The sequence below is a fragment of the Corvus cornix genome, chromosome 4 (genome assembly GCF_000738735.6).
Source record: "Corvus cornix cornix isolate S_Up_H32 chromosome 4, ASM73873v5, whole genome shotgun sequence".
Classification (NCBI taxonomy): Eukaryota; Metazoa; Chordata; class Aves; order Passeriformes; family Corvidae; genus Corvus; species Corvus cornix.
Window position 1 is genome coordinate 14,220,094 of NC_046334.1, and position 23,060 is coordinate 14,243,153.

The following is a 23,060-nucleotide window of genomic DNA, read 5'->3' on the forward strand; positions in this document are numbered from 1 at the left end:
TACACCAGACAGACGTAAGTTCAAGTATTAAAAAACTTCGTCAGAGTGAGGTTTTTGAAGAGCTAGAACGTGGTAGCTACTCAGCTTCCAGCAGCCCTGCTCCCTCAGATACTACTCCTACCCCTGCCCCTTTTCACCTGTACACGTGCAGGAAATCAGGTTATTTCTGGTAGTGGCTACAGTGGGCACTGAGAAGATCCTCCTCGTCCTCGAGGACAGTTGTAGTCATGTGTCATTCACACTCTTAAGTTACTGTAGCAGTAAATCAAATTGATAGAAGGTGAACAGTTTAAATAAAATCTTTAATTGCTTATTTACAATAAAGGCAATGAGTTGGCAAATTGAAAATCATGATTTTCACTTACTAACTTCAGATACAGCAAGTACATTTTCAGCTATAAAATATGCAGCCTAGTGAGTAAGGCGCCATATTTACATCACACTAGTACTGCAAAAAAAAAGCACTTAAGATGAATTTACTGACAGCCAGAAGTTAAACATTTATCCTGGAAATGCTAACAATGCTGAAAAAGAAACTTAAGATCTTGTCCTTTAAAAAGTAGTGCTCTACTGGTTTGGTTGTTTTTGTCAGATTGCAAACATGCAGTTAATAGTAAAAATCTGATAATGGGATAAAAACAATACCCTTCTGACATTGTCACTTCTTGCAAAATAACATTTTGTTACAAGTGTACTGCTTCTTGGGCTGAAATCTAGTCCTAGTAACTCCTGTATTAGACTAGCTACATAGTTATACCTCAGCAAAGGTCTTCTCTGGGGGAAAAAACCAACTATTACATTTGAATCCAGGCTATACTAGAAGCATAATACAATCACACAGACACAAATTTAAGAACACAAATAACTACAGACACACGATATCCTGCTTTAACAGCTTAAAAAAAACTTAAGTGTTAAAGAACTTACTGCAGCCTAAAATAAATAAATCAGTTTTGTTTTCTACTTCCTTTTTGATACCCTTCATTCCCCCTCCATGTATTTTAAGGTAGTAACCATTATTCTTATTTTAGAAGGATGGGGAAAAGAATAGTCAAGGTAAAGTATTAATCCAAAACTTAACCATCCTGGCTGTCTCTTCTGGATATAAAAGACTTACAAACTATGAGCTTAAAGGACAACAGATACACCAACCATAGGATCTGGGCATGGACTTTGATAGCAAAGCCTGCAGGGAATGTTTTCTTTGTAGAGGTTCTTTACTAATGCTTTGTAGTAACTATCTTCATGAAGGGACTTGATTTAGCTACATAGGAATGGGAAAGAAGGTGGCACCTGTACAGAAGCTATCATTTCACCCACACTCCATTCAGCATTGGAAGTTAACCATCATTAAGAGAAGCAAAGTTAACACAAACAGTTTTTGCTACTGCCCTCCTTAAATTACATTCTTCAAATTAAGCTTTCCCATTGCTAATAGTATTTGCACTTCCTTTTTATATGAGCAGAGGATTTTTTTCAAATGTTTCTTTTGCACTAATGAAATTCAGTGTAATTTTGATATGATGTGGAAGCGTTCAGCAGTTTAAGGGAATGATGCTTAAATTTATGCAGAAACCTTTACAGTGTGCGTGTTTCATATCCATGGGGTACTCACAGATGCTCACATCCATTACAGATTCTGGATTCAGATGTCAGTTCAGCCATACCATAACCTCTTCCTGTCCATGCAGCAGCTTTCCCAAGCTTTTCAACTTTCATCCTTAATAGTACATGTTAACAGGACACATGTGGCAAGTATGTAATGACTCCTTGACACATTCAAAGAAACAGCGAGCTTAACTTTTATCCAAAGCTTTCCCTGCTAAGTTGTTCTCTAGTTCAGGTGATTCCTCAGCATCCTGACTGGCAGAAGGGTTAAAAATCCCATCGACTGCAGGGGCTGTCGTCGGTGTTGTGAGAGGGGTCACAGTGTGTCCAAACCCCTGATAGTGACCCATGGGTGAAGATGGCATTGAAGAAGCATCAGAAACTGGGTCTTGAGTAGATGAAGACAGTAAACTTGTATGCTCATTTTGTTCATGATCCTCAGCAAAAAACATTTTCCTTGGCTGGCCCAAAACTGTCCTTCCTAGAATTATGCAAAATGAAAAGATTATTTAATCCTTCGAACACCAGTTTTTGAACACATCAACTCTAAAACAGTCATGTTAAATTAGAAGATGACTCTTTGTTTTGTATTGGTTTTACATGGGCATTGCTAGTTTTAATAAATAAAAGGATGTCTTTCCATTTAAGAGAAAAACAAAGTACATTACTTACCTAACCTTTTCTTTTTAAAAGAAAAATTAAAAACTAGACTCTAAGTCAGTCAGGAATTCTGGAAAGAGCAAAGTGCCAGATAAACCATGAAATCTTATAGGGATGCACCTGTCACTGATTTGGTAGTAGAATGTTCTCAGGCTACTATAAAGGTGGGCAAGAGTGTGACCTGAAGCTGGAAATAAAGATGCTGTTAATAGATAGTACAAATCTTGTCTTACTTACCAACATTTCGAACCTGTTCAGATATATCTGCCCTTAGATCAGAAATATCCCACATTGCAAGGAAGGAGTCAAAGCATGAGCCTTCTTCAGCTTCTTGAACATAAGGTTTATAGGAAAAACTGTAGTGATGTGCAATAGCAGCCAGAAACATCTCCACACAAATTATAAAATCCTGCAATGACAGAGACACTGACTTAATCATTCATAACTGGAGAAAAATAGTTCTGGGTTTCTTCTGTAACTGGAAGGCTACAATTACCCTGGGACACTGACATTGGCTACTTTTACACCAGGATATTCTTGGCAGCCTTCAGAGAGCCATACATATAGGACTTGCTTTTAACAGATTTTAACAAGCAGCAGCTCTACAATGAATACCTGCAAGAAAAAATGCAAGGCTATCCAGACATACTTCCCTGAGGCATATTCCTCCCGCCCAATATATGGATACAGAAGTGTTGAAGCATAAAACTCACATGGGCTCATTGGCTGAAACTTAGCCCAGCTTAGAATAAATCAGTACTAATCAAGCCCATGTTAATCACAGTATGATGATATTTCCTTGAGATCAGCTATGTCATCTTACATATAACCATTCCTGCCCAGAAATAACCATCTGCTCCTACCTGTAAGCCTGTAGCCACAGCTTCCACACTTTGCCAATCCCAGGTGTGTTTCTCAGAAATAACACCAACTTTCACCAGCAATGCAATGAGCACAGCCTGCCTATAAAGATAATTTATTAGAAGAAGTATTTGTGTTAGAATTGTAACAGTAGTGCCAAAAATCTGCAAGCAAATCTGGTCATAGGTATACATAGTAAGAATCTTACAAAAAACCTTTCTGTTTATATCCTTAGATTTTAAGGGGAGGAAACAAACTTAACGTGTCATTCATCCATGACCCTAAAGACCAACAGAGAAACAACCAAAGGGGAGGTTTTTTCCCAGTCAGTCATTAGAACAAGTTGCTTCTCTTTCAGGGTATTGCTGCAGCTCAGAGAGTAATGCTCTGGTAGTCAAATACACTCCCTCATTAGCAGCTAAGTGTGAGCAATGCTTAAACAGCAATTTTTATTTAACCTATAGTAACTTATTTTGAAAAAGTAGGGGTTTTTTACTTTAAAAAGGAAAAACAAAATTTAGTTTTGAAACAACTGCAAGTGAAGATTCTAAAATATATTCTTCAGAATCACCTTACAAAAGAGCAAGTCTAAAAAATAATCTTAAGTGAACAAGACTGCTCTGTCCAACACATTGTACCCTCTTCCCCTCACTGCAGCTCACTAAGATTATGGGTAGATTTTTTAAGGCCTTTAACCTCAGTAACAAATCCAGCCTTTTTAGCTCTTTTATGATCCACCCTAAGAGCAAGAAGTCATGTGTAAATAATTCACTTACCAGAAAGAAACAAAAACTACCATCTTCACACAAAAGAACTTGCCAACAGGCTGGATAGGGTTCAGTTCCTCACGCAGTACTTTATAAAACAGCACCAGACAATACATGGCAAACTGACAAGGAAAAGAAAATTAATGAAAGCTTTCAAATCCTTGTTTATTTTGTGAGGGAGTTGTTTTACACCATCTCTACAGCTAAAATAAGTATCACAATATGATACAACCTTAAAATGCTATCTGTGTTTTAAAAATAGAGACTTTGGATTTATGGAATCTTTGCCTTTCTGTTTTAAAGTAATTTTTTTTTTATTCCTGAAATTCCAATCATTTCAACCAGGACACAGAGTTCGTGCTGCTGCTGGGACTGTTGTCACAGCAGAAAGCAATTACAGCTCCTTTTGTAACAGTCACCCATCAAACACAGGGGTGGCAGTAAGAGGAGGACAGAATTTCCAAATGATCCCCGTTGTCATGCTGTTCTGGCTCCTGCTGCTGTTGCCAAGAGAAGTAAAACCAATCCATGGACTCCCAAAACGAAACTCTCAATTTTAGGGGCTGACATCTTACGCTGATATTATCTGACAGCTGAAAAGGTGTTGGGCAGGCCAGAATCGCAGCACTGCACACACCATTTTCATTTTTTCCTGTGAATCTTATCACCAGCTTTTTAACACAGAATTTTTAACATATCTGATTCTTTGCATGTGTGCTGGGAGGAAGCTGTGGGGGCAAGTGGAGTCATCTCTTCCAGAGAGGGGCAAGTCTGCAGCTCTAATGCCTGGGCCATACCACCTCACCCATCAAATAATTTGGGGTAGAAAGGTACTTGCTTTATGGAGCTTCATAGTAAAAAAAATGTAAGTTTTAGATTATCTGTTTTTCCAGTGGTTTTCATATATAATATCTAACAGACAGCAATTTTGACTTACAGTGGAAAATATTCTACATGTAAGAATTACCAGACATTAACACAATCACTGCCAACAGTTCACATAGAAGATTCACATAATACTGATGACTTCAAAGAGCAGAAAGATGTACTCCTGATACTCACTAGTTGTGACATATTGTTAAGTATAACCAGGTAAGTCCATGCATTGTTGAAGCTGAAGTTTCCTTCATCATACACTCCCACTAGTTCACAAATTCTGGAAGAAATTTTTAAAGTTAATCATTATGGAGTAATAAAACACTTCCCTCAAGTGCTACATCTTCATTACATCAATCAACTCTTAGAATTCAAAACCTCTTCTGGTACTCAAACATGGGCAATGGGGGCCTGCACAAGAATCAGTTTCCAACAGCATATATATATTTATATATATATATATATATATATATATATATATATATATATATATATATATATATATATAAAATATAGAAATATTTATATGGATATTCATTGTGAGTAGCAACTTCTTCCACAGTCCCACAGAATTAACAGCAATGACCATCAATGCAAAGCTCATGAAATTAAGCTTTCAGCATCATCATTAATGACTGCCTACTATGCCTTTACAAACACAGGCTATATGATATGAAGGCACACAGTCAAGCTTGTCACGTGCAAAGTTTAATAAAATTTTAAAGATTACATGAGACTTGTCTTTAAAAATACTCCATTGTTAAAGTCAATGAAAAAAATGAAGAGGAAAAAAGAATCTAAAAATTAAGAGATCATAAAAATGTGTTTCCCACCCCAACAGTACTTCACATTCTATCCCACTGATTACATAGAAGCTGGCATTAAGTATTTATTATTTCAATTCTGCTAACAGTCATTTGCTATAGAGAACTCATAAAGAAATTATAGGTTGATTCAAATTGTTGGGACCCATTTAGCATGTAACACCAGTCTGCTTTCAAACTGCCTTGATTCAATACAAAGGGCATGAATATTCTTTCCAGTGTAACTCAGAATCACATCCTGAAGATCAATATTAATTATTTATCAGTGTACTTACAAAGCAATAATGGTAGTAAACGGTCTGACAACAGTGTACTGCAAAACACCCAGTTTACATCTAAATAATAAAACTCTGAAAGAGAAACAGAGAGTTCATTGTACAAGGATTTAAATACAATTCAGTTATGGAAGATTCCTATTCTCAGCAGATTCACTAAGGTAAATTTTTATTTTATGGTAATTTCAACTTCTGCATCCAGGACTTCAGATGTTACAGTATACAGTGTGTATACATGAAATACACAGAAGAGCTGGACTTTTACTGACACATTACAGGAAATACTCAATGATTCACTTATTTTAGCCATGAAAAACTTCTGGCTGGGCTAAACAAAGAGAATGTAATTTTTGCTGTGTTTGAAGATGTTTAAGAAAAACTCTGAATTTAAGTGTAAGAGACTTAAAAATGAGAATTGGTTTAATCACTGTTAAGATCACCAAAGCGCTTTGCCCATTATGGCAAACTGTATAAAGAAGCTGCGATCACTGAAGCCCACCTTCCCTTCCCCTCACCCCAGACAGCTTTATAAAAATCCCCTAAGACAGAGAGATTTTATCAGTTTAAGCATTCAGAAATTAACAGTTTAGGTGCATAAGGCCTTTCACCTTCTCTTCACCTGAAGTAAAAACAACAGGCTACCCAGTCTACTCCCAATTCCACATGAGGTTTTTGGCAAATATTTTATGATAATAAAAGAAGCAGATTCCAGGAGACCTTTCTAAAATATTTGTCAAAAATAAGAAAGTTTCATTTAGCACCCCCCGAGTCAATCAATGCATGTTGTTAGTAACTAAGTCCAATTCACACGACGTTTTACAGCTTGATGGTCACACACCCACAGCTGCTTTCAGCAAAGGTTTGCAGCTGATTAAACACAAACAAACCATAAACTGACTCTGTCAAGCAGCAAAAGTTATGCTGCTAAATATGAAAACAAAATGTTTGGATCTGCCTACACAGCCTAAAGCTTGAAGATGTCATCATATACTCACTCTCCCATAGCCCACGATGGACAGCAACAGAGAGGGGGCAGGTGTCTCTGCTGGTCTTTCGCTTCTATTATTAACACGAGGTTTGGGTACCGGTTGGTTAAGTAATTTGAAAGAAAAACCATAAAGTTATAGATGACATAAGCTTCATAGCACTCTCGACACGTATCCACATATATTGCAATCTTGGGGTATTTCAAAGCTATCCACTGCAAGAAGAGAGGTACACAAGAGGTTACGTGCAAGAAAGACAAAAGGGATTCCAGCGACAACACTGGTTCAGCAAGCTCATGAGCCAGCAGGCACTGATCAAACAGGGCTGGGAGCATTGGGCTAATGGGAGAACAATGCTACAGCTACAAAGTAACATTCTGTAAAAACACACACAGAACTTCAGATTCCACCTGTAGTACACAACTCTCTCAACCAGAGTTTCAGACCAAAAAGGTTTCTTCTTTTTTTTTTAGTGAAACTGTGGTTATGGATCAGCTGTCACAGGTCTCAGTTTCTGAGTATCACACTGCTGTTGCACTCTGCAAAACATATTATCCTTTGCCCCCTGAAGCAAAGAGGAATAATTTTAGCACTAAGAATAACCTGGGAAAGAATTTTTGTAATAAGCCTAACTTGGGTAAGGAAGGTACGGCACTGAATTATTTCTGAATTTTGAGTCAGCTCCTGGATCAGCCTGGTTTCTGCTTCTGCTCTTAAGATGGAAGGACCAAAAGCAGGTTCCTGTCATAACCCCTTCCACATCTGTCATAAAGGATACTCAAGGACAGGGTTAAGAAAGGTTATCAAAAGCAACCCCAAATCTCCAGAAGAAGAACATAGTATGACTAGAACTATGCTTCTGACAAAATCCATAAACAGGAATGGACAGAAGTTTCTAGGACTACCAGCCTACCCTCCATGCAGCACAGTTTCTGCTGTGATACTGTTTTCCCTCACTCCCACAACAAACAGAATTTGATTGGGCTGTTAACAGTAAGAGAACACTTACACTGTCTAAACTGTAAATCGGCACCATCCACAGAATCCTGTTACAATAACAAAAGAACATTTTATGTTACTAAAAGTATTTTTAGTTGGAATTAAATCCAATATTTGTAGCATAGATAAAAAGTGAAATATTACCTTATTATTGGTTTCTGTAATTCAGGTTGAGTATAATGGACTAAGTGTTGTAGTATCCCCCAGAGAGATATTGGTATAGTCATTAGTAGAAATATCCCAGCGATAAACCATGCCTTGGTATGAATTCCAACCTTGCAAGATCAAAGTTTCAGTTTTAATACTTTCAAGTATTTCAAGTACACAAAACATTCTACAAAAACAAAGAAATGCCCAGTACTTAATTGACTGAAACCCACAACAGATTCCTTGCTTTAGGTCTGGAACTTGTCTTGATTCAGTGCTGCATTATAAAGTTTCTAAAAACCTGTGGATTTAAAGACTTTTTAGCTTTAAAATCAAGTTCCAACTAATAATCAATTAGTTTCATTTAACAAACTGAAATACATATGAATGTATATACACAAAACCACAGTGTCTGCTAAAACACAGGGCTGAAATTTTAAACCAAAGCTCTCTGAAAAATAAATAATAATCCTAAATACCAAAACCTGAGAAACATAAGAGACTCTTCTCAGTTTCTTTTGATTCTCTTCGCTAATCCCCTACTTTACATCAACATCCCATGTTTTCTGTTGCTTTCCAGTTTTGCTTCTCATCAGTTTCTCTACAAGTCTCAGACTTAATGGTATAACTTCAATATAAACACCCATTATGCTGAACATGCATTATGCATCAGAAAATTCTAACACATTCAAGACAGATCTTACTGTCATTAAGTCCTGAAAATTATACCCTGAAAAAGCCTACCTCCAGGGGCACAGACCTGTATCATATTGAGCAATACGTGTATTTTAAGGTTAAAATTTTACTTCTTGTTAGAGAAGCAATGTGATCATATGTGTGTGCCAGTCACACACCACTATTATGTACCACCAGCATGAAAAAGGAGCTTCTCTACCAGTAAAGATGTTCTACTAAATTCTCCCTGATCAGACAGAAACACCTTTATGAACACCAACATTACTATTAAGTTTCAAAACCTGAGTTCTTGGATGAACTTACGGAGAGAGCCAGGCTCTTCTTGGTGGTGCCAAGCAGTAGGACAAGAGGCAGTGGGCAGAAACCGATGCACAGGAAATTCCACCTGAACACGAGGAAGAACATTTTCACTGTGCAGTGACCAAGCTGCAGAACAGATTACCCAGAGAAGGTGTGGAGTCTCCCTCACTGGAAGGGGAGACTGGAACAGATTACCCAGAGAAGGTGTGGAGCCTCCCTCACTGGAGATACTCCAGAACCATCTGGACACAATCCAGTGCCAGGCACTCTGGGATGACCCTGCTGGAGCAGTAAGGTTGGAGCAGATGATCCACTGTGGTCCCCTCCAACCTGACCCATTCTGTCACTCTGTGACTCTTGGCTGACTGGAATTTCTTCAGAATTGTACCTGGCAATTGTTGGTGTTCAAGCACCAACTATTATGGAAACAGAAGGCGAAACAAACACTGCCCTGTTCCTTTGTTCACTAGGTTCCTTCCCTGTTCCTAGTTCACTAGGGCTTTAGCAGCAGGACAAATGTATCCAGCAGCACCACGGCACTTCTCCAGCCTCTCCATTCACAGAATGGGTCGGGTTGGAGGGGACCACAGTGGGTCATCTGGTCCAAGCTCCCTGCTCAAGCAGGGTCATCCCAGAGCACTTGGCACAGGATTGCGCCCAGGTGGCTCTTGAATATCTCTGGCAGGGAAAACTCCACACCCCCTCTGGCCAATCTATTCCAGTGTGTGGTCACTGCACAGTAAGGAAGTTCTTCCTCATGTTCAGGTGGAACTTCCTGGGCATCAGTTTCGGCCGTTGCCCCTTGTCCTGTTGCTCAGCACCACGGAGCAGAGCCTGGATCCATCCTCTTGGCACCCCCGCTTTCGATACTGTTAGATGCTGATGAGGTAACACGTTTCCCCGCTGGATCCCGCCCGGAGCCGAGCCCGCTGCCAGCGGCCCCGGCGGAGCGTCCCGGCCGCGCCCCTCACCTCCAGCTTCTGCAGCTCCCACACGCAGAGCGGCACGACCACCAGCAGCCCCACGATGTAGAGCAGCACCACGAGCGGCCGGATCCATCGCCGCCAGTTCCCGCAGGTGCACGGCATGGCCGCGGCGCCGCCGCCAGCGCTCCTCGCACCGACCTCAGCGGGCCGGCAGCCCCTGCGGGGCGCGCATCACTAGGGGGGCGGCCGCCTCAGCTCCGTATCCCGCTCAGCTCCGTATCCCGCTCAGCTCCGTATCCCGGCTGCGCGCTGTATCCCCGGCCCGGCCCGGGCCCGGCGCTCCCGGCCCTGCCCTGCCCCGCTCACGGCCCCGCGGCGCTTCCGCCCGGCCACTGCTTCCGGCCGCCCCGCCCCGGCGGCCTCGCTGATTGGCTCCTGGCCCTGCCCATCACCGCTGCCCCGCCCACAGGGGGACACCGGGGGGAAGCGGGCGGCCGTGCCACCCTCCGCTGAGCGAGGGTTGGTGTGTTCCGGGCGCTCCCCCCCCCCCCGCGGCCGGCAGTGGGCTGTACCGCGCGGGGCGAAGCGAAGCGTTCCCGGAGCCGCTGGAGAGGAGGAGGTGCGCGTCAGGGAATGTGCGGGAATGGCAGGAATGTCGGCTAAAGCAGAGGCACTGCTCTGACTGCACTGCTCAGCACAGCCTCTGCCCTCAAACGCCTCCCCCGGGAGCAGCCCGGGGTGAGCAGTCCCCTGGAGAGCCGCGCCTCACAGTGCCAGGCGTGGACTTCGACATAGCTGAGGCATGGAAACTCCAGCGGGCACACCAGTAATGCAAAATAATGCAAAATAGGAGTTCAACTATTTGTTGAACGTCTATTTTTGTGTTTTGGAAGTGCCGTGTAAAAGCTGCTAAATTGCCAGCTAAGCCCGTAGCAGTCAGGGCCAAATACATGCCCTCCGGTGAGGAACTAAGGACCGCAGGTGATAACACTGCCAAATGTCCAAGGAACTCCAGCTCCAAATTCCTGGAAGGAGGCAAATGCAGATTTGACTTTGAGACGTCACTAAGACGTGTGCTGGAAGAAACACGATGAATGAAGAGGTACTAAGGAGCTGGATCTCCTGTTTCTGTGTAATTGACATCTGAGAGAAGGGGTCCGTTTCCCAAGTGTTGCATGGGTTGTCAGTGAACGAGCAGCACTCTGTGGCGCTAATTCCATCTCCAGAACGCACATAATCTTCCTGGTTTTCAGCGGGAAGCTGCTTGTGAAGTACTGGTAAAAACCAAACCGACAGAGTTCACTTTCACTAACTATTAAGGCTTCTAATACTAGAGAAAGAATAACAAAGCTGCTTCCCAGAACTTGGAGATAACAGCTGTACTAGCATCATTCCCTGCTACTGGAACGACTGACATGAATTATTGTGGATGTCAATCGTTATGTACATTCTCTCATGAATTTCAAATTTATTTAAGAGAGTTATGTCGAAACACAATAAACTGGGATTGTTCCTTAGCACATGGAATCCTATTAATAATTTACTAAATTAAAATGGCAAAGAAAATAGACTATCTTATAATTGTGGTTGGAAAACTGTGCAATATTTATTATTCATGGATTTTTTTTTTATTTGTATGCCATTTGTTTCATAGGTTTCATCATTTTTTGTTCTTACTTTGTGTTATGCAAGTGCAGATGCATGGTGATAACCGGACTGTCCCTCTTGCCTGATCATAATTTCCCTGTGAGGTGGACAGTAAGGATTGAATTCAAATTCTCATAGAGTGAAAAATCACAGATTTCCCCTCACTTATGGTGATCTTACTGTCAGCTCTTTGATGTCACATCCAACAGCACACACCTGATTAGTTCGCACTCCACTCCAGGGCTTACTCACACCACCAACCTTTCCAGAGTGTTTTTATTTCATTTTATTAAAACTTAATGAGCATTAAAATCTCGGTTTAATTTCTTTTTTTCCTTTCCATCATTAGTTCTCTGTCAGAAGGCTGTCATCAGTTTGAAGAAATTGATCTTTGTTACAGAAATGCTGCCACCGCATTCTGATTACTTCCTTGTTTCTTTGTGGGTGATCATGGAAGAGAGTGACTGGGTTTTGGATCAGGAAGCGTCTGTAATCAGTACTTTGGCTGGTAGCTTTAGATGCAGCTTCTTTGTTTACTTGGTCACTCAGCTTTGTGCATGTTCATTAGCTGGGGACTTTTTAGCTGCCTCCATAGGTCCCTTCAAACCTCAACCATTCTGATTATGGCATTCATGGGAGTAAAATTGCTGCCACAATAATCTGGTGACATAATATGGTGGAAAATTTGCTGTTCAACACCTCTACAGCAAAACTTTTCAACTCTGACAAAGATTATAGAAACAAATGCCTCCCATACCCCATCATCTGTGAAGAAAGAAAACTATCATATGGACCATGACCAGAGGTCCCTTCCAACTAAAAACTTTTTCATTAAGCATAAAAATATATTTATTTATAGCTAATAGCATTAGCTGAAGAACACCTTTTCTCATTTACCTGCTACATGTTTTTTTGTTGAGAAGTTAATAGATTTTTACTGAGAATTCTTTATGTTCACTGTTTTATTTACAGCAAAGATTCCTGAACTCTGGTATGTAAATTATTCTGGAAAATAATCTGGCCATAGAGAAGTAGGCAGTACTGTTGCTTGGCTTGTACCTGCTGTAACAGCCACTGTCAATGCTCATTTGGAAAATGTTTGGGGACTGCCAAAACCCCCCTCTGTTATCTCTCACCTTGCAGCTACAGCTTTAAAACGCAGTAGATGTACCCAGCTGGGGTTGCTAACAAAGTTGAGTGCTGGAGCTTCTCCCTTCTTTTATTCCCCTTCTCAGGAGAGAATATGTGAGACCTGCACATGTTCCTCAGCGTTACAGGGAATGATGGATTCGCCTGTAGGTGGGGCACAGGGACTATTTCTGGGCAGGTTTTCCTCTCAGCCAAATTAAGACGTTAGCACTGCCAGTTACACATCGAACATGAGTCACGCAGCAGAAGACCGTGAACTAAAAAATGGGAATCCTTTTAACTGAGTTCTGATTTTTGAGCCTTTGGAAAAGCCACATATTAGTAGAAGAAAATCTGTTTCTCTCATATGATTTTAAACACTTCAACCATGAAGAAAATACCAAAAATTTATCAGGCGATAAAATTGCTCTGGAACAACTGAAACTGATTCAAGAAGGGGAAAAAAAATATGTGAACCCAAGTATGGAAGGGTCACTGCTTCCTTCATGGCATCAGGTTCTGCTGCAAAAGTGTGCTTCCTTCTGATTATTACAGACGTTCAGCAGGCAAATGATAGAATTGATTAGAATGGAATAGAATAGAATAGAATAGAATAGAATAGAATAGAATAGAATAGAATAGAATAGATTATTTCAGGTGGAAGGGACCTACAACAATCATCTCCTTGACAACTTCAGGACTGACCAAAAGTTAAAGTGTGTTATTAAAGGCCTTGTCCAGACACCTCTGAAACACTGACAGGCCTGGGACATCGAACAACTCACCAGGAATCCTGTTCCAGTGTTTCACTCCTCTCTTGGTAAAGAAATGCTTCCTGATGTCCAGTCTAAACCTGTCCTGATGCACCTTTGAACCATTCCCAGCTATCCTACCACTGGATACCAGGGAGAATAAATCAGCACCTCCTTTTCTACTTCCCCTCCTCAGGAAGCTTTAGAGAGTAAGGGGATCAGCCTCTGTATCTCCAGACTACACAATCATGGTGTTCTTAGGTGCTCCTCTTAAGATGTTCCCCCAGCCCTCCTTTCACCCAAAATTCAGCTTATGGAGCCCGTAAAGGATACAGCATTCCATCCACAGGCCTGCTTCTTTAAGAGACACATCACCTCACCTTTCCTAAGGAAGCTATGAATGTGACAATACCAGAGAATGAGAAATACATTGAACAGTTTTGCGGCTAAGCAAAATTGTGAACTTGCCTGGAAGAAAATACCTTGAAGATTTTCCATGTGGGTATCCCATACTTCACAACCCTCCTCAAATGAAGCCATTTAAAAATCTCCAAACTGGGCTATTATAAAATGTGGCAGAGTTAAACAGCATTTTCTTTCCATTTTCTCTTGATTCTTGTCTGCCTCAACAGACACCTCTGTGATTGTGCTGCATGCTTGGCTGGCAATCCTGCACATTAAAATGCTGTAATAGATGCATTTTTGATGAGTAAATATATAGTTTTATTGATTAGCTAAGTGCTTAGTAACATGCTCATATTACTAAGCTCGTATTTCCCAGGTAAAGCTGCCCAGATGAAACTGAAGTTGTTTTTTCCTATTGGCAAATGAAAACAAAAGAACAAACTTCACTACTGTTCATTGTATGTTCTGCCTAAAATTGGTTAAAATGACACATATTCAGAAGCACCTTTTTTCTTCAAAGATGTGTGGAACCAATTGTAAAGTCTCCTGTGTTCCTGAATTATCTCAGTTTTATTAATTGGCACATACTTCCAAATTCCTAACTTCATTCTTTGTTTTTCCATGTAGGGAAAGAGGAAAAGTGCATGCACTGAAGGATGCCACAAGTGTATTTATGCAGCTGTGACTGAAATACAGCTTAAAAGCCATGGAATAGTGTAAGTACCCACTAGGATGTGCTGTTGGCCTAAAATTGAAGCCCCGGTATTTAAGAAACTGAAATTTCAAAATTCTTAGGTGTTATGTAAACATAATCCCCATACTATTCTCATTTGGAGATTTCAGAGAAGACGTACAATTTATAGGATTTTTTAAGAAAAAGAATGTGGTGGTTGAATGATAGGCAAATTTTCTTATCATGCAACTATCCTTAGCAGGCATACTTGAAGTGAGAGTTTCCTGAAGGAGCGTCACAGCCATGACCATATTCAATTTCAATAGCTAACATTAGAACTCCTACAGCTGGACATTTCTGTTGGAAGGTGTGGTCTCTGGGATAAGACCTCCTGTATACATCACATGGGCAATATATGTAACACCTTTACATACACAAAAAAATGAAATATATTCTATAATGAATTACTTGTATTTTTGGTCTTTTTGCCTGTTGTGAATGCAAACATATATCAAACAGTGTTCAACTAATATTTGTGGATTTAAACTGATACATTGTATTACTGGATGTAAAGCAACACTTGTTTATCAAGATGTGGAGTTCTGAAAATTGGTATGATGGAAATATTTGACGCATTGTTGCTAAAGCTTGTGGTTTGTCATTTCAGTAATATGGACATGTTTTATCAGTTTTGATACTTCAGCCTGGAAATGGTTTCCTATGTAGGAATTTTCCAGTACTTGCAACTTTATAGTGGCAAACATACTCTTAAGTTGTCTATGTAGAAAGTAGATTGATAAGATGGGCAAGAGAACTTAGGGAAGGGTCTATACAAACTGTTCTGTTAAACCCAGAATGTGGTATGAAGGCCTTGGTAGCTGGCAGTCCTTTCATGCCAGCAACAGCTCCTGCAGGCACCTAGAATTCTCAAATTCCTTCAGCAACAAAGGGAGAATTTTTTTTTTCTTCTGGATTTTCCATCTTAAAAAACATAGCAGGAGTGTAAAATCTTAAAGATTCCTAAAATACTTCAATGTCAGTGTAGTACAGACAGTGCTGCCAGTGGTAATGATTAAGTGATCTAATAAGCGTTTTCTTCAATTTGACTGATTGTCTACCTGATGCATCAGGCTGGCATAATATTAAATATAGTCTTTCCAGTCATTCCTTTCTAACACCAGACAAAAGCTGAGTTTTACAGTTTTGGTCATGTTTTCTCAGTTCTTTACCCATCAGTGTTGCTAATACCAGTCTACCAGAACTGAAAGGTAGTGCTGCAAAGTTTTGTGTATACTTTGAAAAATCTCCAATCTACAACATAAACCACTTTAAAAGAAAAAGGCCTTCATCAATTAAAACATGTCAACATCACAACTCTTCCTTCTGAAGAGTAAGAATTTTTTTCTCATTTCTTCTGAGAGCCATGAACTAAGTTCTAGTCTGAGAGCCAGGAATTCTTCCATTCTCATTCTGGTACTGAGTCCGTTGTAGCCTATGGCAATTTATCACTTTTTTTTTCTGTATGTAAAATGGAGATATTTGCTCAGGGGCAATATGAAGATTAATTACTCAATATTTATAAATCGTTCTGAAAATCAGCATTATGCAGATATTATGATTATTTCTGAGCTGTGGGTTCTAATCTGGGATGAGGCCCAGAAAAGGACATAAACAACTGATGCTCAAGTCAGGTGGAATTTAGATGCCCTGGGTCAAAATTGCCATCCTAAAAATGTTTACACATCTTCCGTGAAACCCTGGAGGTTCATAAGGTTGAGTGGAAGCTCAGACATTTTTTATTATGAGGTGCGTTATATACTCCAGCAGTGCTCATTCATGCTCTCAAAGGTACTTAAGTTCTAATAGGACTGAGCAGCCTTGTAATTAACTCAGGCTAATGCCTAGTAGGTGTCCAGAAATGAGGCATTCCTCTGCATGTCTCCCTGTAGAGTTCAATCCAGTAGGTGAGCTCTGAAAATGCTGGCCCCACAGTGGAAAAATGTTTCCCTTCAGACTGAAGCTCAGTGCTTAGTACAGACAGAAATATGGATGAGGTCCAGGTTCAATTCCCTTGTCTGTCTCAAAGGATCCAACCCCTCCTTTGGATCATGCTTTAGTCAGCAGGCAGAAGATGTTTTAGAACATAGGAATGGTTCTCTTCTCCTCTTCAATTCCACTTTCCAAAGAAAACGCTCGCTATGCGCTGTCAGCATTTAAGTCTTGCAGTTATGGCACATGGGTGAAAAAGAGGAATTATTATGAAATTTTACAGAAACACTGTATTTTTTATACAGAGAATAGAGAAATATTCAGTTCTGGAGAAGTACAAAAATAGTTGTAGGAGCTGGGACTAGAACCTAGTGCTCTTCAGTGAGTGCCTGCTCTCTGTACCACATGATGACTTTGTGGGTGCACCAAATGCAAAAAATGTCCTCCATTTTCTGTATAAATACCCTAAACTCTGGATTCAATTATGCAGGCCAGGAACATGAAAATCAGATGGTGTGGAACTTGGCTGTGCAGTGCTTTGTCTTCCTCCAGATCTGTCCCAGGTTCAGTCATAGGGATCTGTCAAATATATAAGGAACAGGCTCTTCCTCCCTTTCTCTCTTGCCTTGTTTCTCTGTTTCTCTCCAGGGTTGTGGTCGGTCAGGCCTTAAAATGAGCAGACAAGAAACATAGTCTGAGCCTGACCTTTTTCTCCAGAAGTCAAAGGCAAAAGTCCTTGTGATGTTCATTAAATTAGAATTGAGCTCCAAGTATTAATGGAAGAAGATTTTTGGAAAAGTTTCCTGTATAGTACCCATTACATAAAACTCCTGCATTTCTGCTCTGATTTCTCTAAACTGCTATTCCCACCAAGTCAATGCCTGCCTCAACACTTTAAAACAACTTAATTAGAAAGCAATTTTATAGTGATTTAAACTCAAATGCTCTGAGATGTGGTCTGTTAAGTGACTGAAAAGCCGGGTAAAAAGGAAGAAAAGAAAAATAAATAGGCTTTTCTTTCAAGAATACATGCACAGTTGTGCTTTTATCCTTGCAAGGATATGTTTAGCAAACATTTGTAACAGCTTGTGTCTGTGACTAGGCATTCATCGTGGCACAAAATTGTGAAGACAAAGTTTTCACTTGTTGAGAAATGTTGGTATAAAGAAATACAAAGAGTTGGAGATGAAAATGGACTTTAATCCCTGCCAACATATAAACAGTGATGTGACTGAAAGATAGACTTCACACTAAATACATTTCTACGTATCTACAGATAGATAGATAACTATTAGGGGGAAAAACTCAGTTTTTCAATAATCAGGAAAAACCATAAGCCCGAATATTTTTGTTCTAAACCAGCATTTTTGTTTAAACATGATAATATTAGAAGCTTTTTTTCTGTGCTGCAGCCTAGAAAAATCCATGAAACAGACTGAAACCCCCTGAACTGGGCCCCAAGAAAAAAAAAAAGCAGCTTTTCCATATTTTAAAGTGGCTTTTTAGGCCTCCCGAGTCTTTCTGGCACATCATTCTCAGACCCTTATGGACTGGGATGCTGCCAAACAGCTTTTTTCCCACAAAACTTTAATAAACTTTGAGTGCTGGACAGAAGAGTAGTGCAATTCCCAAAGAGAGATTTCACTACAGGATTCCAAAATGTGTACAATATAGAAGCTAGCCTCTGAATGAACCCAGCAATACTTTTCCTTGGATTTCTTACAAGAAATGCAGCTCTATGTCTGACACTGGTTTAGCATTTTGCTTTTCTCTTACCACCAATATGATTCCTAATGCTGTTTTATAAATTAGATGTCCTTACTCTAATCCAAGTATACTTTGATTTTGCCAGACATTAAGCCATACTTAAATTTACCTACAACCACATGAAAATATTTCCAACTACAAAGTACTTAGACACAGAAGAAGAAGTGTACAGGAGGTGACAAAGAGAGAACTACAGCAAAAAGATTCCCATTAGTCACCTCAGACTCCTAGTCAGTGCTACAGCTGCTATTCCAGTTGTGGGCAGGAACACTGAACCTGATTGCTTCAGTTAATTTATAGTGTTTATACATCAATACACATCGATCATTTATGCAGCAGGGGATCATTATCACGAGCTTGGTCTTGTTTCCTGTGCCAGCGTTCCCAGGTGCATGTGAGCACTCCTGTGGATTTGGCTGGAAGTTGCTTTCACATAATTCAGAAAAAAAAAATTGAGTCAAATGGTTAATTCAGCTCTGAAAGACACTCTGACAATATCTGAAAAAGACATTGACTCACCTTTTAATTTTCTGGTCCTTACCCTGCTTACTCAGGCAAAGCTTCCACTGACTTCCAAGAACACAGTTTAGCATTCTAAACCAGCAGTTATTTCCAATTCAGTGTGAGCTTTGCTAGAATAAAGAGAACATAATTACATCGGCCCAAAAGATAAATTCATGGAGGAATACCCATCATTTACCCAAGATGTACTGATTCTCACCTCTGTTTGGTGAAGGCTCGGGCACTCTACCAGGGCAGTGTTGTTGTATCCTTATACTGTCCTTACACCCTTCCCTAGGTGCCTGCTATGGATCCTCATGGGTGACAGGAAGATCTGACTCAGGATAGCTGCTTTGGTTTTTAGATCCTTTGGATCACTAGCACAAAGAGAGACTGCTCATACATGCACAAAACAGAGCTGCTCAGCAATGTGTTAATTTTACATGGAGACTTTTAAACTACTCTATTTTTATAGCATTAATTTTTTCCTATACAATTTCTTAAACAATTATTTTTACTGTTGAAGGACCTCTCAAGAAATGGGCTTGTTCACTCCCTAAACTATGCTACCAAAACCGAATGTTTTAAATCACAGGTGTGCAGTCTAAATGCAATTATTTCACATATAATCACACTGCAGTCACATATTACATCCTTACCTTGTGACTTAGTATCTCCATGTATGAATCCCAAACTGTACTTTCCTTTCTTGATGCCATATTTCAATAGCAAACACATCATTTACTTGGTGATCACAGTCACCTGGAGATCTGTTTCCATGATTCCATCCTCCCATTCGAGAGTAGCTTCTGATCATCTTCTTTAGATGTATTCTTTTCCTTTTTCACAAATTGATGCCATTTATCTTCTGTCTATATTTATCTTTTTAGGCTTTAATCTGTTCCATGGTGTTATTATAAAATTAAATTGATTTACTTACCTCTTTATAGCGAATCCTTCATCTTCTAAATTCCTTTGGGTTTTTTTAAAGCAATACTTCTGAAAGGTGTCACACTGATTGTCCTAAAACATAAATTCTCTATCTATTCTGGATCATGAGCAATACAGAAAGAACTGTAAAATCCCAGATTGTGAAATTCCACGCATTGCTTTGTTAATACACTTCAAGTTTGACTTGAAAGGACTTTTTCTAAGCCGTGTTTATATTAGTGACATTTCTAATGCAGCACTCCTGCAACTCCACAGATAAAAACTAATGGTTTAGGTTTGGGTTTTCTTTCTTTTTCTTGTCAGAATGCAGTTTTGGGGCAGGAAGCTAGTTCGTGTTAGATTCTTCTTAAAGGATACATTTTTTAATTGGAGTCCAGAAGAGGCTTTGTGTTCTGGACCTTTGTTCCTTTCTTAAAATTCATAACAGAAATAATGACTGCCAAAGCTACACTCGATCTAGTTCTGAATTAATTCATTTGGGTACCTGTAACCATGAATTGCAGTTGCATGTCATAATGTTTGCTGTGCTGCTGAGCAAAGTTTGAGCTCTCTAGGCAGAGCTTTTTGTCTGTGTAGCAGGATTACAAATATTGAATCTAAATAAAATTACTTTGGCTGTTATCTCTTTATATCTGTAGTTTGACAGCTCTGAAATGAATCCATTGCAAATTAGACATCAAAATCTTCTATACTATGTATATCTGAAAGTTTAAAATGTTGCTTATTCTTAGAGTAAAAGCTGCATAAAACCTTTTGCTTCCTTGATGTGAAACAGAAGCATTGATCTTTTTATTGATTATGATTCTGAAGAGGCTTTGAGAGAAAAGTTGTGGAAAATTGATGGAAAACCTTTCCTAAAAATGGAAAACTCATTTCAATACAATTTTGAATTGGTTTTCCCATGTTAATTTTTTGCTGTTTTCTGTGATCACATGCCCTGAAACTGTCACATTTTGATCACTTTATCATCAGGAACTGCCTGAACAATTCAAAGTATGTTCACATTGGAACTTTTGTTATAGAGCAGTAATACTTAAGGCCACTTTTAGGCCTGGATAACATTAAAATATGAAAGAGTGGAAGCAGTCGAGTTCAGCGTAAGTTAATTCATCCTGCTTATTAGTAACAATAAGTCAACAATAAGAAAGGATCTTAGAGAGAAGGACAAGATAATATAATTTTTTTCAGGGGCAAGCTGAAAGCACCAAGTGATAGAAATTGGAATTTTAAACTTCCAATTTCTTGAACTTGTACATTACACTATTTAGAGAAGGTTTCTTTTAACTTTGAATTTGCAGGGTTCTCAGGGTTCTGTAGTGTTTGGATATTGAAAAATGGTTAACACTGAAAATTTCTTGCAGGTCACTGCTCATCATCCATCTTGTAGGACTAAACATTACAAAATTGCATTTTTAGTGTTCCATAAAATTGTTATGCAGCCTATGTTGCCATGGGCTTGCAGAGCATAGTTTTGGAAAAGAAATTATTAAAGTGTTTATACAACAGGCAGTTAAGGCAGCATTTGGAATAGATTTTCAGCTCCCTGGTGAGCTCAAAGTTGTTCTTGAATTGTATTGTTTATTTGGGTTGGTCACTCCTTTCCATTTTCCATCCTGGCACCCACTGTAACAAATTGTTGCTAACACGTCTGGAACTGTTAACCAGTTCTGTGGGTAGCATGGCAAGTCAAAGTAACCTCACTTGAACTAAGACATAAGCAGTATATTAAATTAGTTAGCTGTATTCAGTTTTGAGACTCAACATGGAAAAAAGTAATCTACTATTACCAAGTGGATCTTTATAAGAAATATGTCAGGTTGGCTTAGAGAGTGCTCGTTTTCTTGTGACGTCTAATTATTTTTCCTGTAATACATTTTCCATATTATTTTACTTGATTGTTTTATTTGCATACAGAGCAATGTTTATGAAATCTCATCCCTGTGGCAAAAAAACTGCAAAGTGGGAATGGCTGTACATGAGAGTTCTCATGCAGTGTTTAGTTAGTGCAAACTGTGTTTTCCCAAAGCCTAGAAAATACATCCCTAGAACAGCTAAATATGTAATCAGCTGCAGAAGATGAAATTTTCTGAAAGGAGGCAGATCCCAAAGGCCTGCATATCGAGAGAATTGTAAGGGTTTTCAGTTTGGCTCGGCAGGGTAAGCTCCCACAGAGATAGTTTTGTATATATCAAGTTCTTCAGGCATGCAGCATGCTACATCCCCTGCAGTAAGAAATATCGATCCCATGATTCCTCTGACGTAGGATCACTACATTTTTGAGACATATGTGCTCATGCTGTAATATGTCCACACTGATTTCAGTGTAGGCCGGAATTGTTTCAGTAAAACTGATCTGCATAATTGCAGCAGGCGTATCAGGGATACGTAGTGTGAGGATATTCCAGCCAATGGTACTTTTCCAATATCTGCCTGAACAGTGAGGAGGACACAGCAACTAGGACATTGACATAGATTATTCCATTGATATCTGTGCAATAACTGGCTTAAGTAAGAGTCACATCTTGGAAGAAGGACAGGATTCTATCGGTATTCTACACTGTGGATTGCTCCTTGCAAGTAGACAATATTCCTTTCCTTCTATTCTGTCTCTGTTGGTGGAGTGGTGTGAGGGGAGAACCCTCTTACCTCTGACTTCTTTTATTAAACTGATTTTATGGGAAACAAAGTGTGCCAAGGCTTCTTCCCCCACCTGAGCACATGAGATGATAATTTCATAATTATTCATCCAAGCCCCACAGAATCTTTTACTTCTCTCCTGCTTAGCTGCAGTGGGCTTAATCACATTCTCACAGTTACCATTCCAATGGGCTCCCATCACACATTCTGACTGAAATCCCAGTCCTGCTGAAGTCAGTAGGTTCAGCATTTTATCCCAAGTTACTACTTGAAACTTGAGACTACTTTATTGTCTAGTTTTAACTTTGATTGAGGTCTTACACTGCTAAAGTAAATGGAAGAGAAGATCTATTTGGAGGGGGGGGTTATATTAATAAGGCACTTTGTATGGAAGAACAACCACTGTTTAAAGTTCTGCCAAGCAAATTCTTATATACAAATGATCATAAAAAGGAACTAATTCAACACTGGATTCCTTGATTTGGAGTAGTCCTTGGTATTGCCAGTGTTGCAGTTCATTTGTGGTACAGAAAGCCAGAACATGCTGGATATTATGAAAAACGTTTGTCAAAGATTTTTTGGAGTGCAAGAAGGCAAACTCAGTAAGCATCTTCCTTTCTTCAAAATTATCTCTGAGTTTGAGATGTGTCTTGAAACTAATACTTTAGAGAAACATTGCAGGGAA

At 39.6% G+C, this 23,060-nt stretch overlaps 1 protein-coding gene across 1 annotated transcript; it reads right to left on the reverse strand.

The window, feature by feature from the left end:
- Positions 1-283: 283 nt before the first annotated feature.
- TMEM184C (transmembrane protein 184C) lies at positions 284-10,283 on the reverse strand. Its single transcript, XM_010412156.4, has 10 exons — positions 9,971-10,283; positions 8,001-8,131; positions 7,867-7,903; positions 6,867-7,072; positions 5,872-5,946; positions 4,959-5,052; positions 3,906-4,018; positions 3,132-3,231; positions 2,506-2,677; positions 284-2,089 (listed from the first exon to the last, which is right to left on the reverse strand). The coding sequence occupies exons 1-10, from the start codon at positions 10,085-10,087 to the stop codon at positions 1,797-1,799; spliced, it is 1,338 nt and encodes a 445-aa protein (XP_010410458.2). The 5' UTR covers positions 10,088-10,283; the 3' UTR covers positions 284-1,796.
- Positions 10,284-23,060: the final 12,777 nt, after the last annotated feature.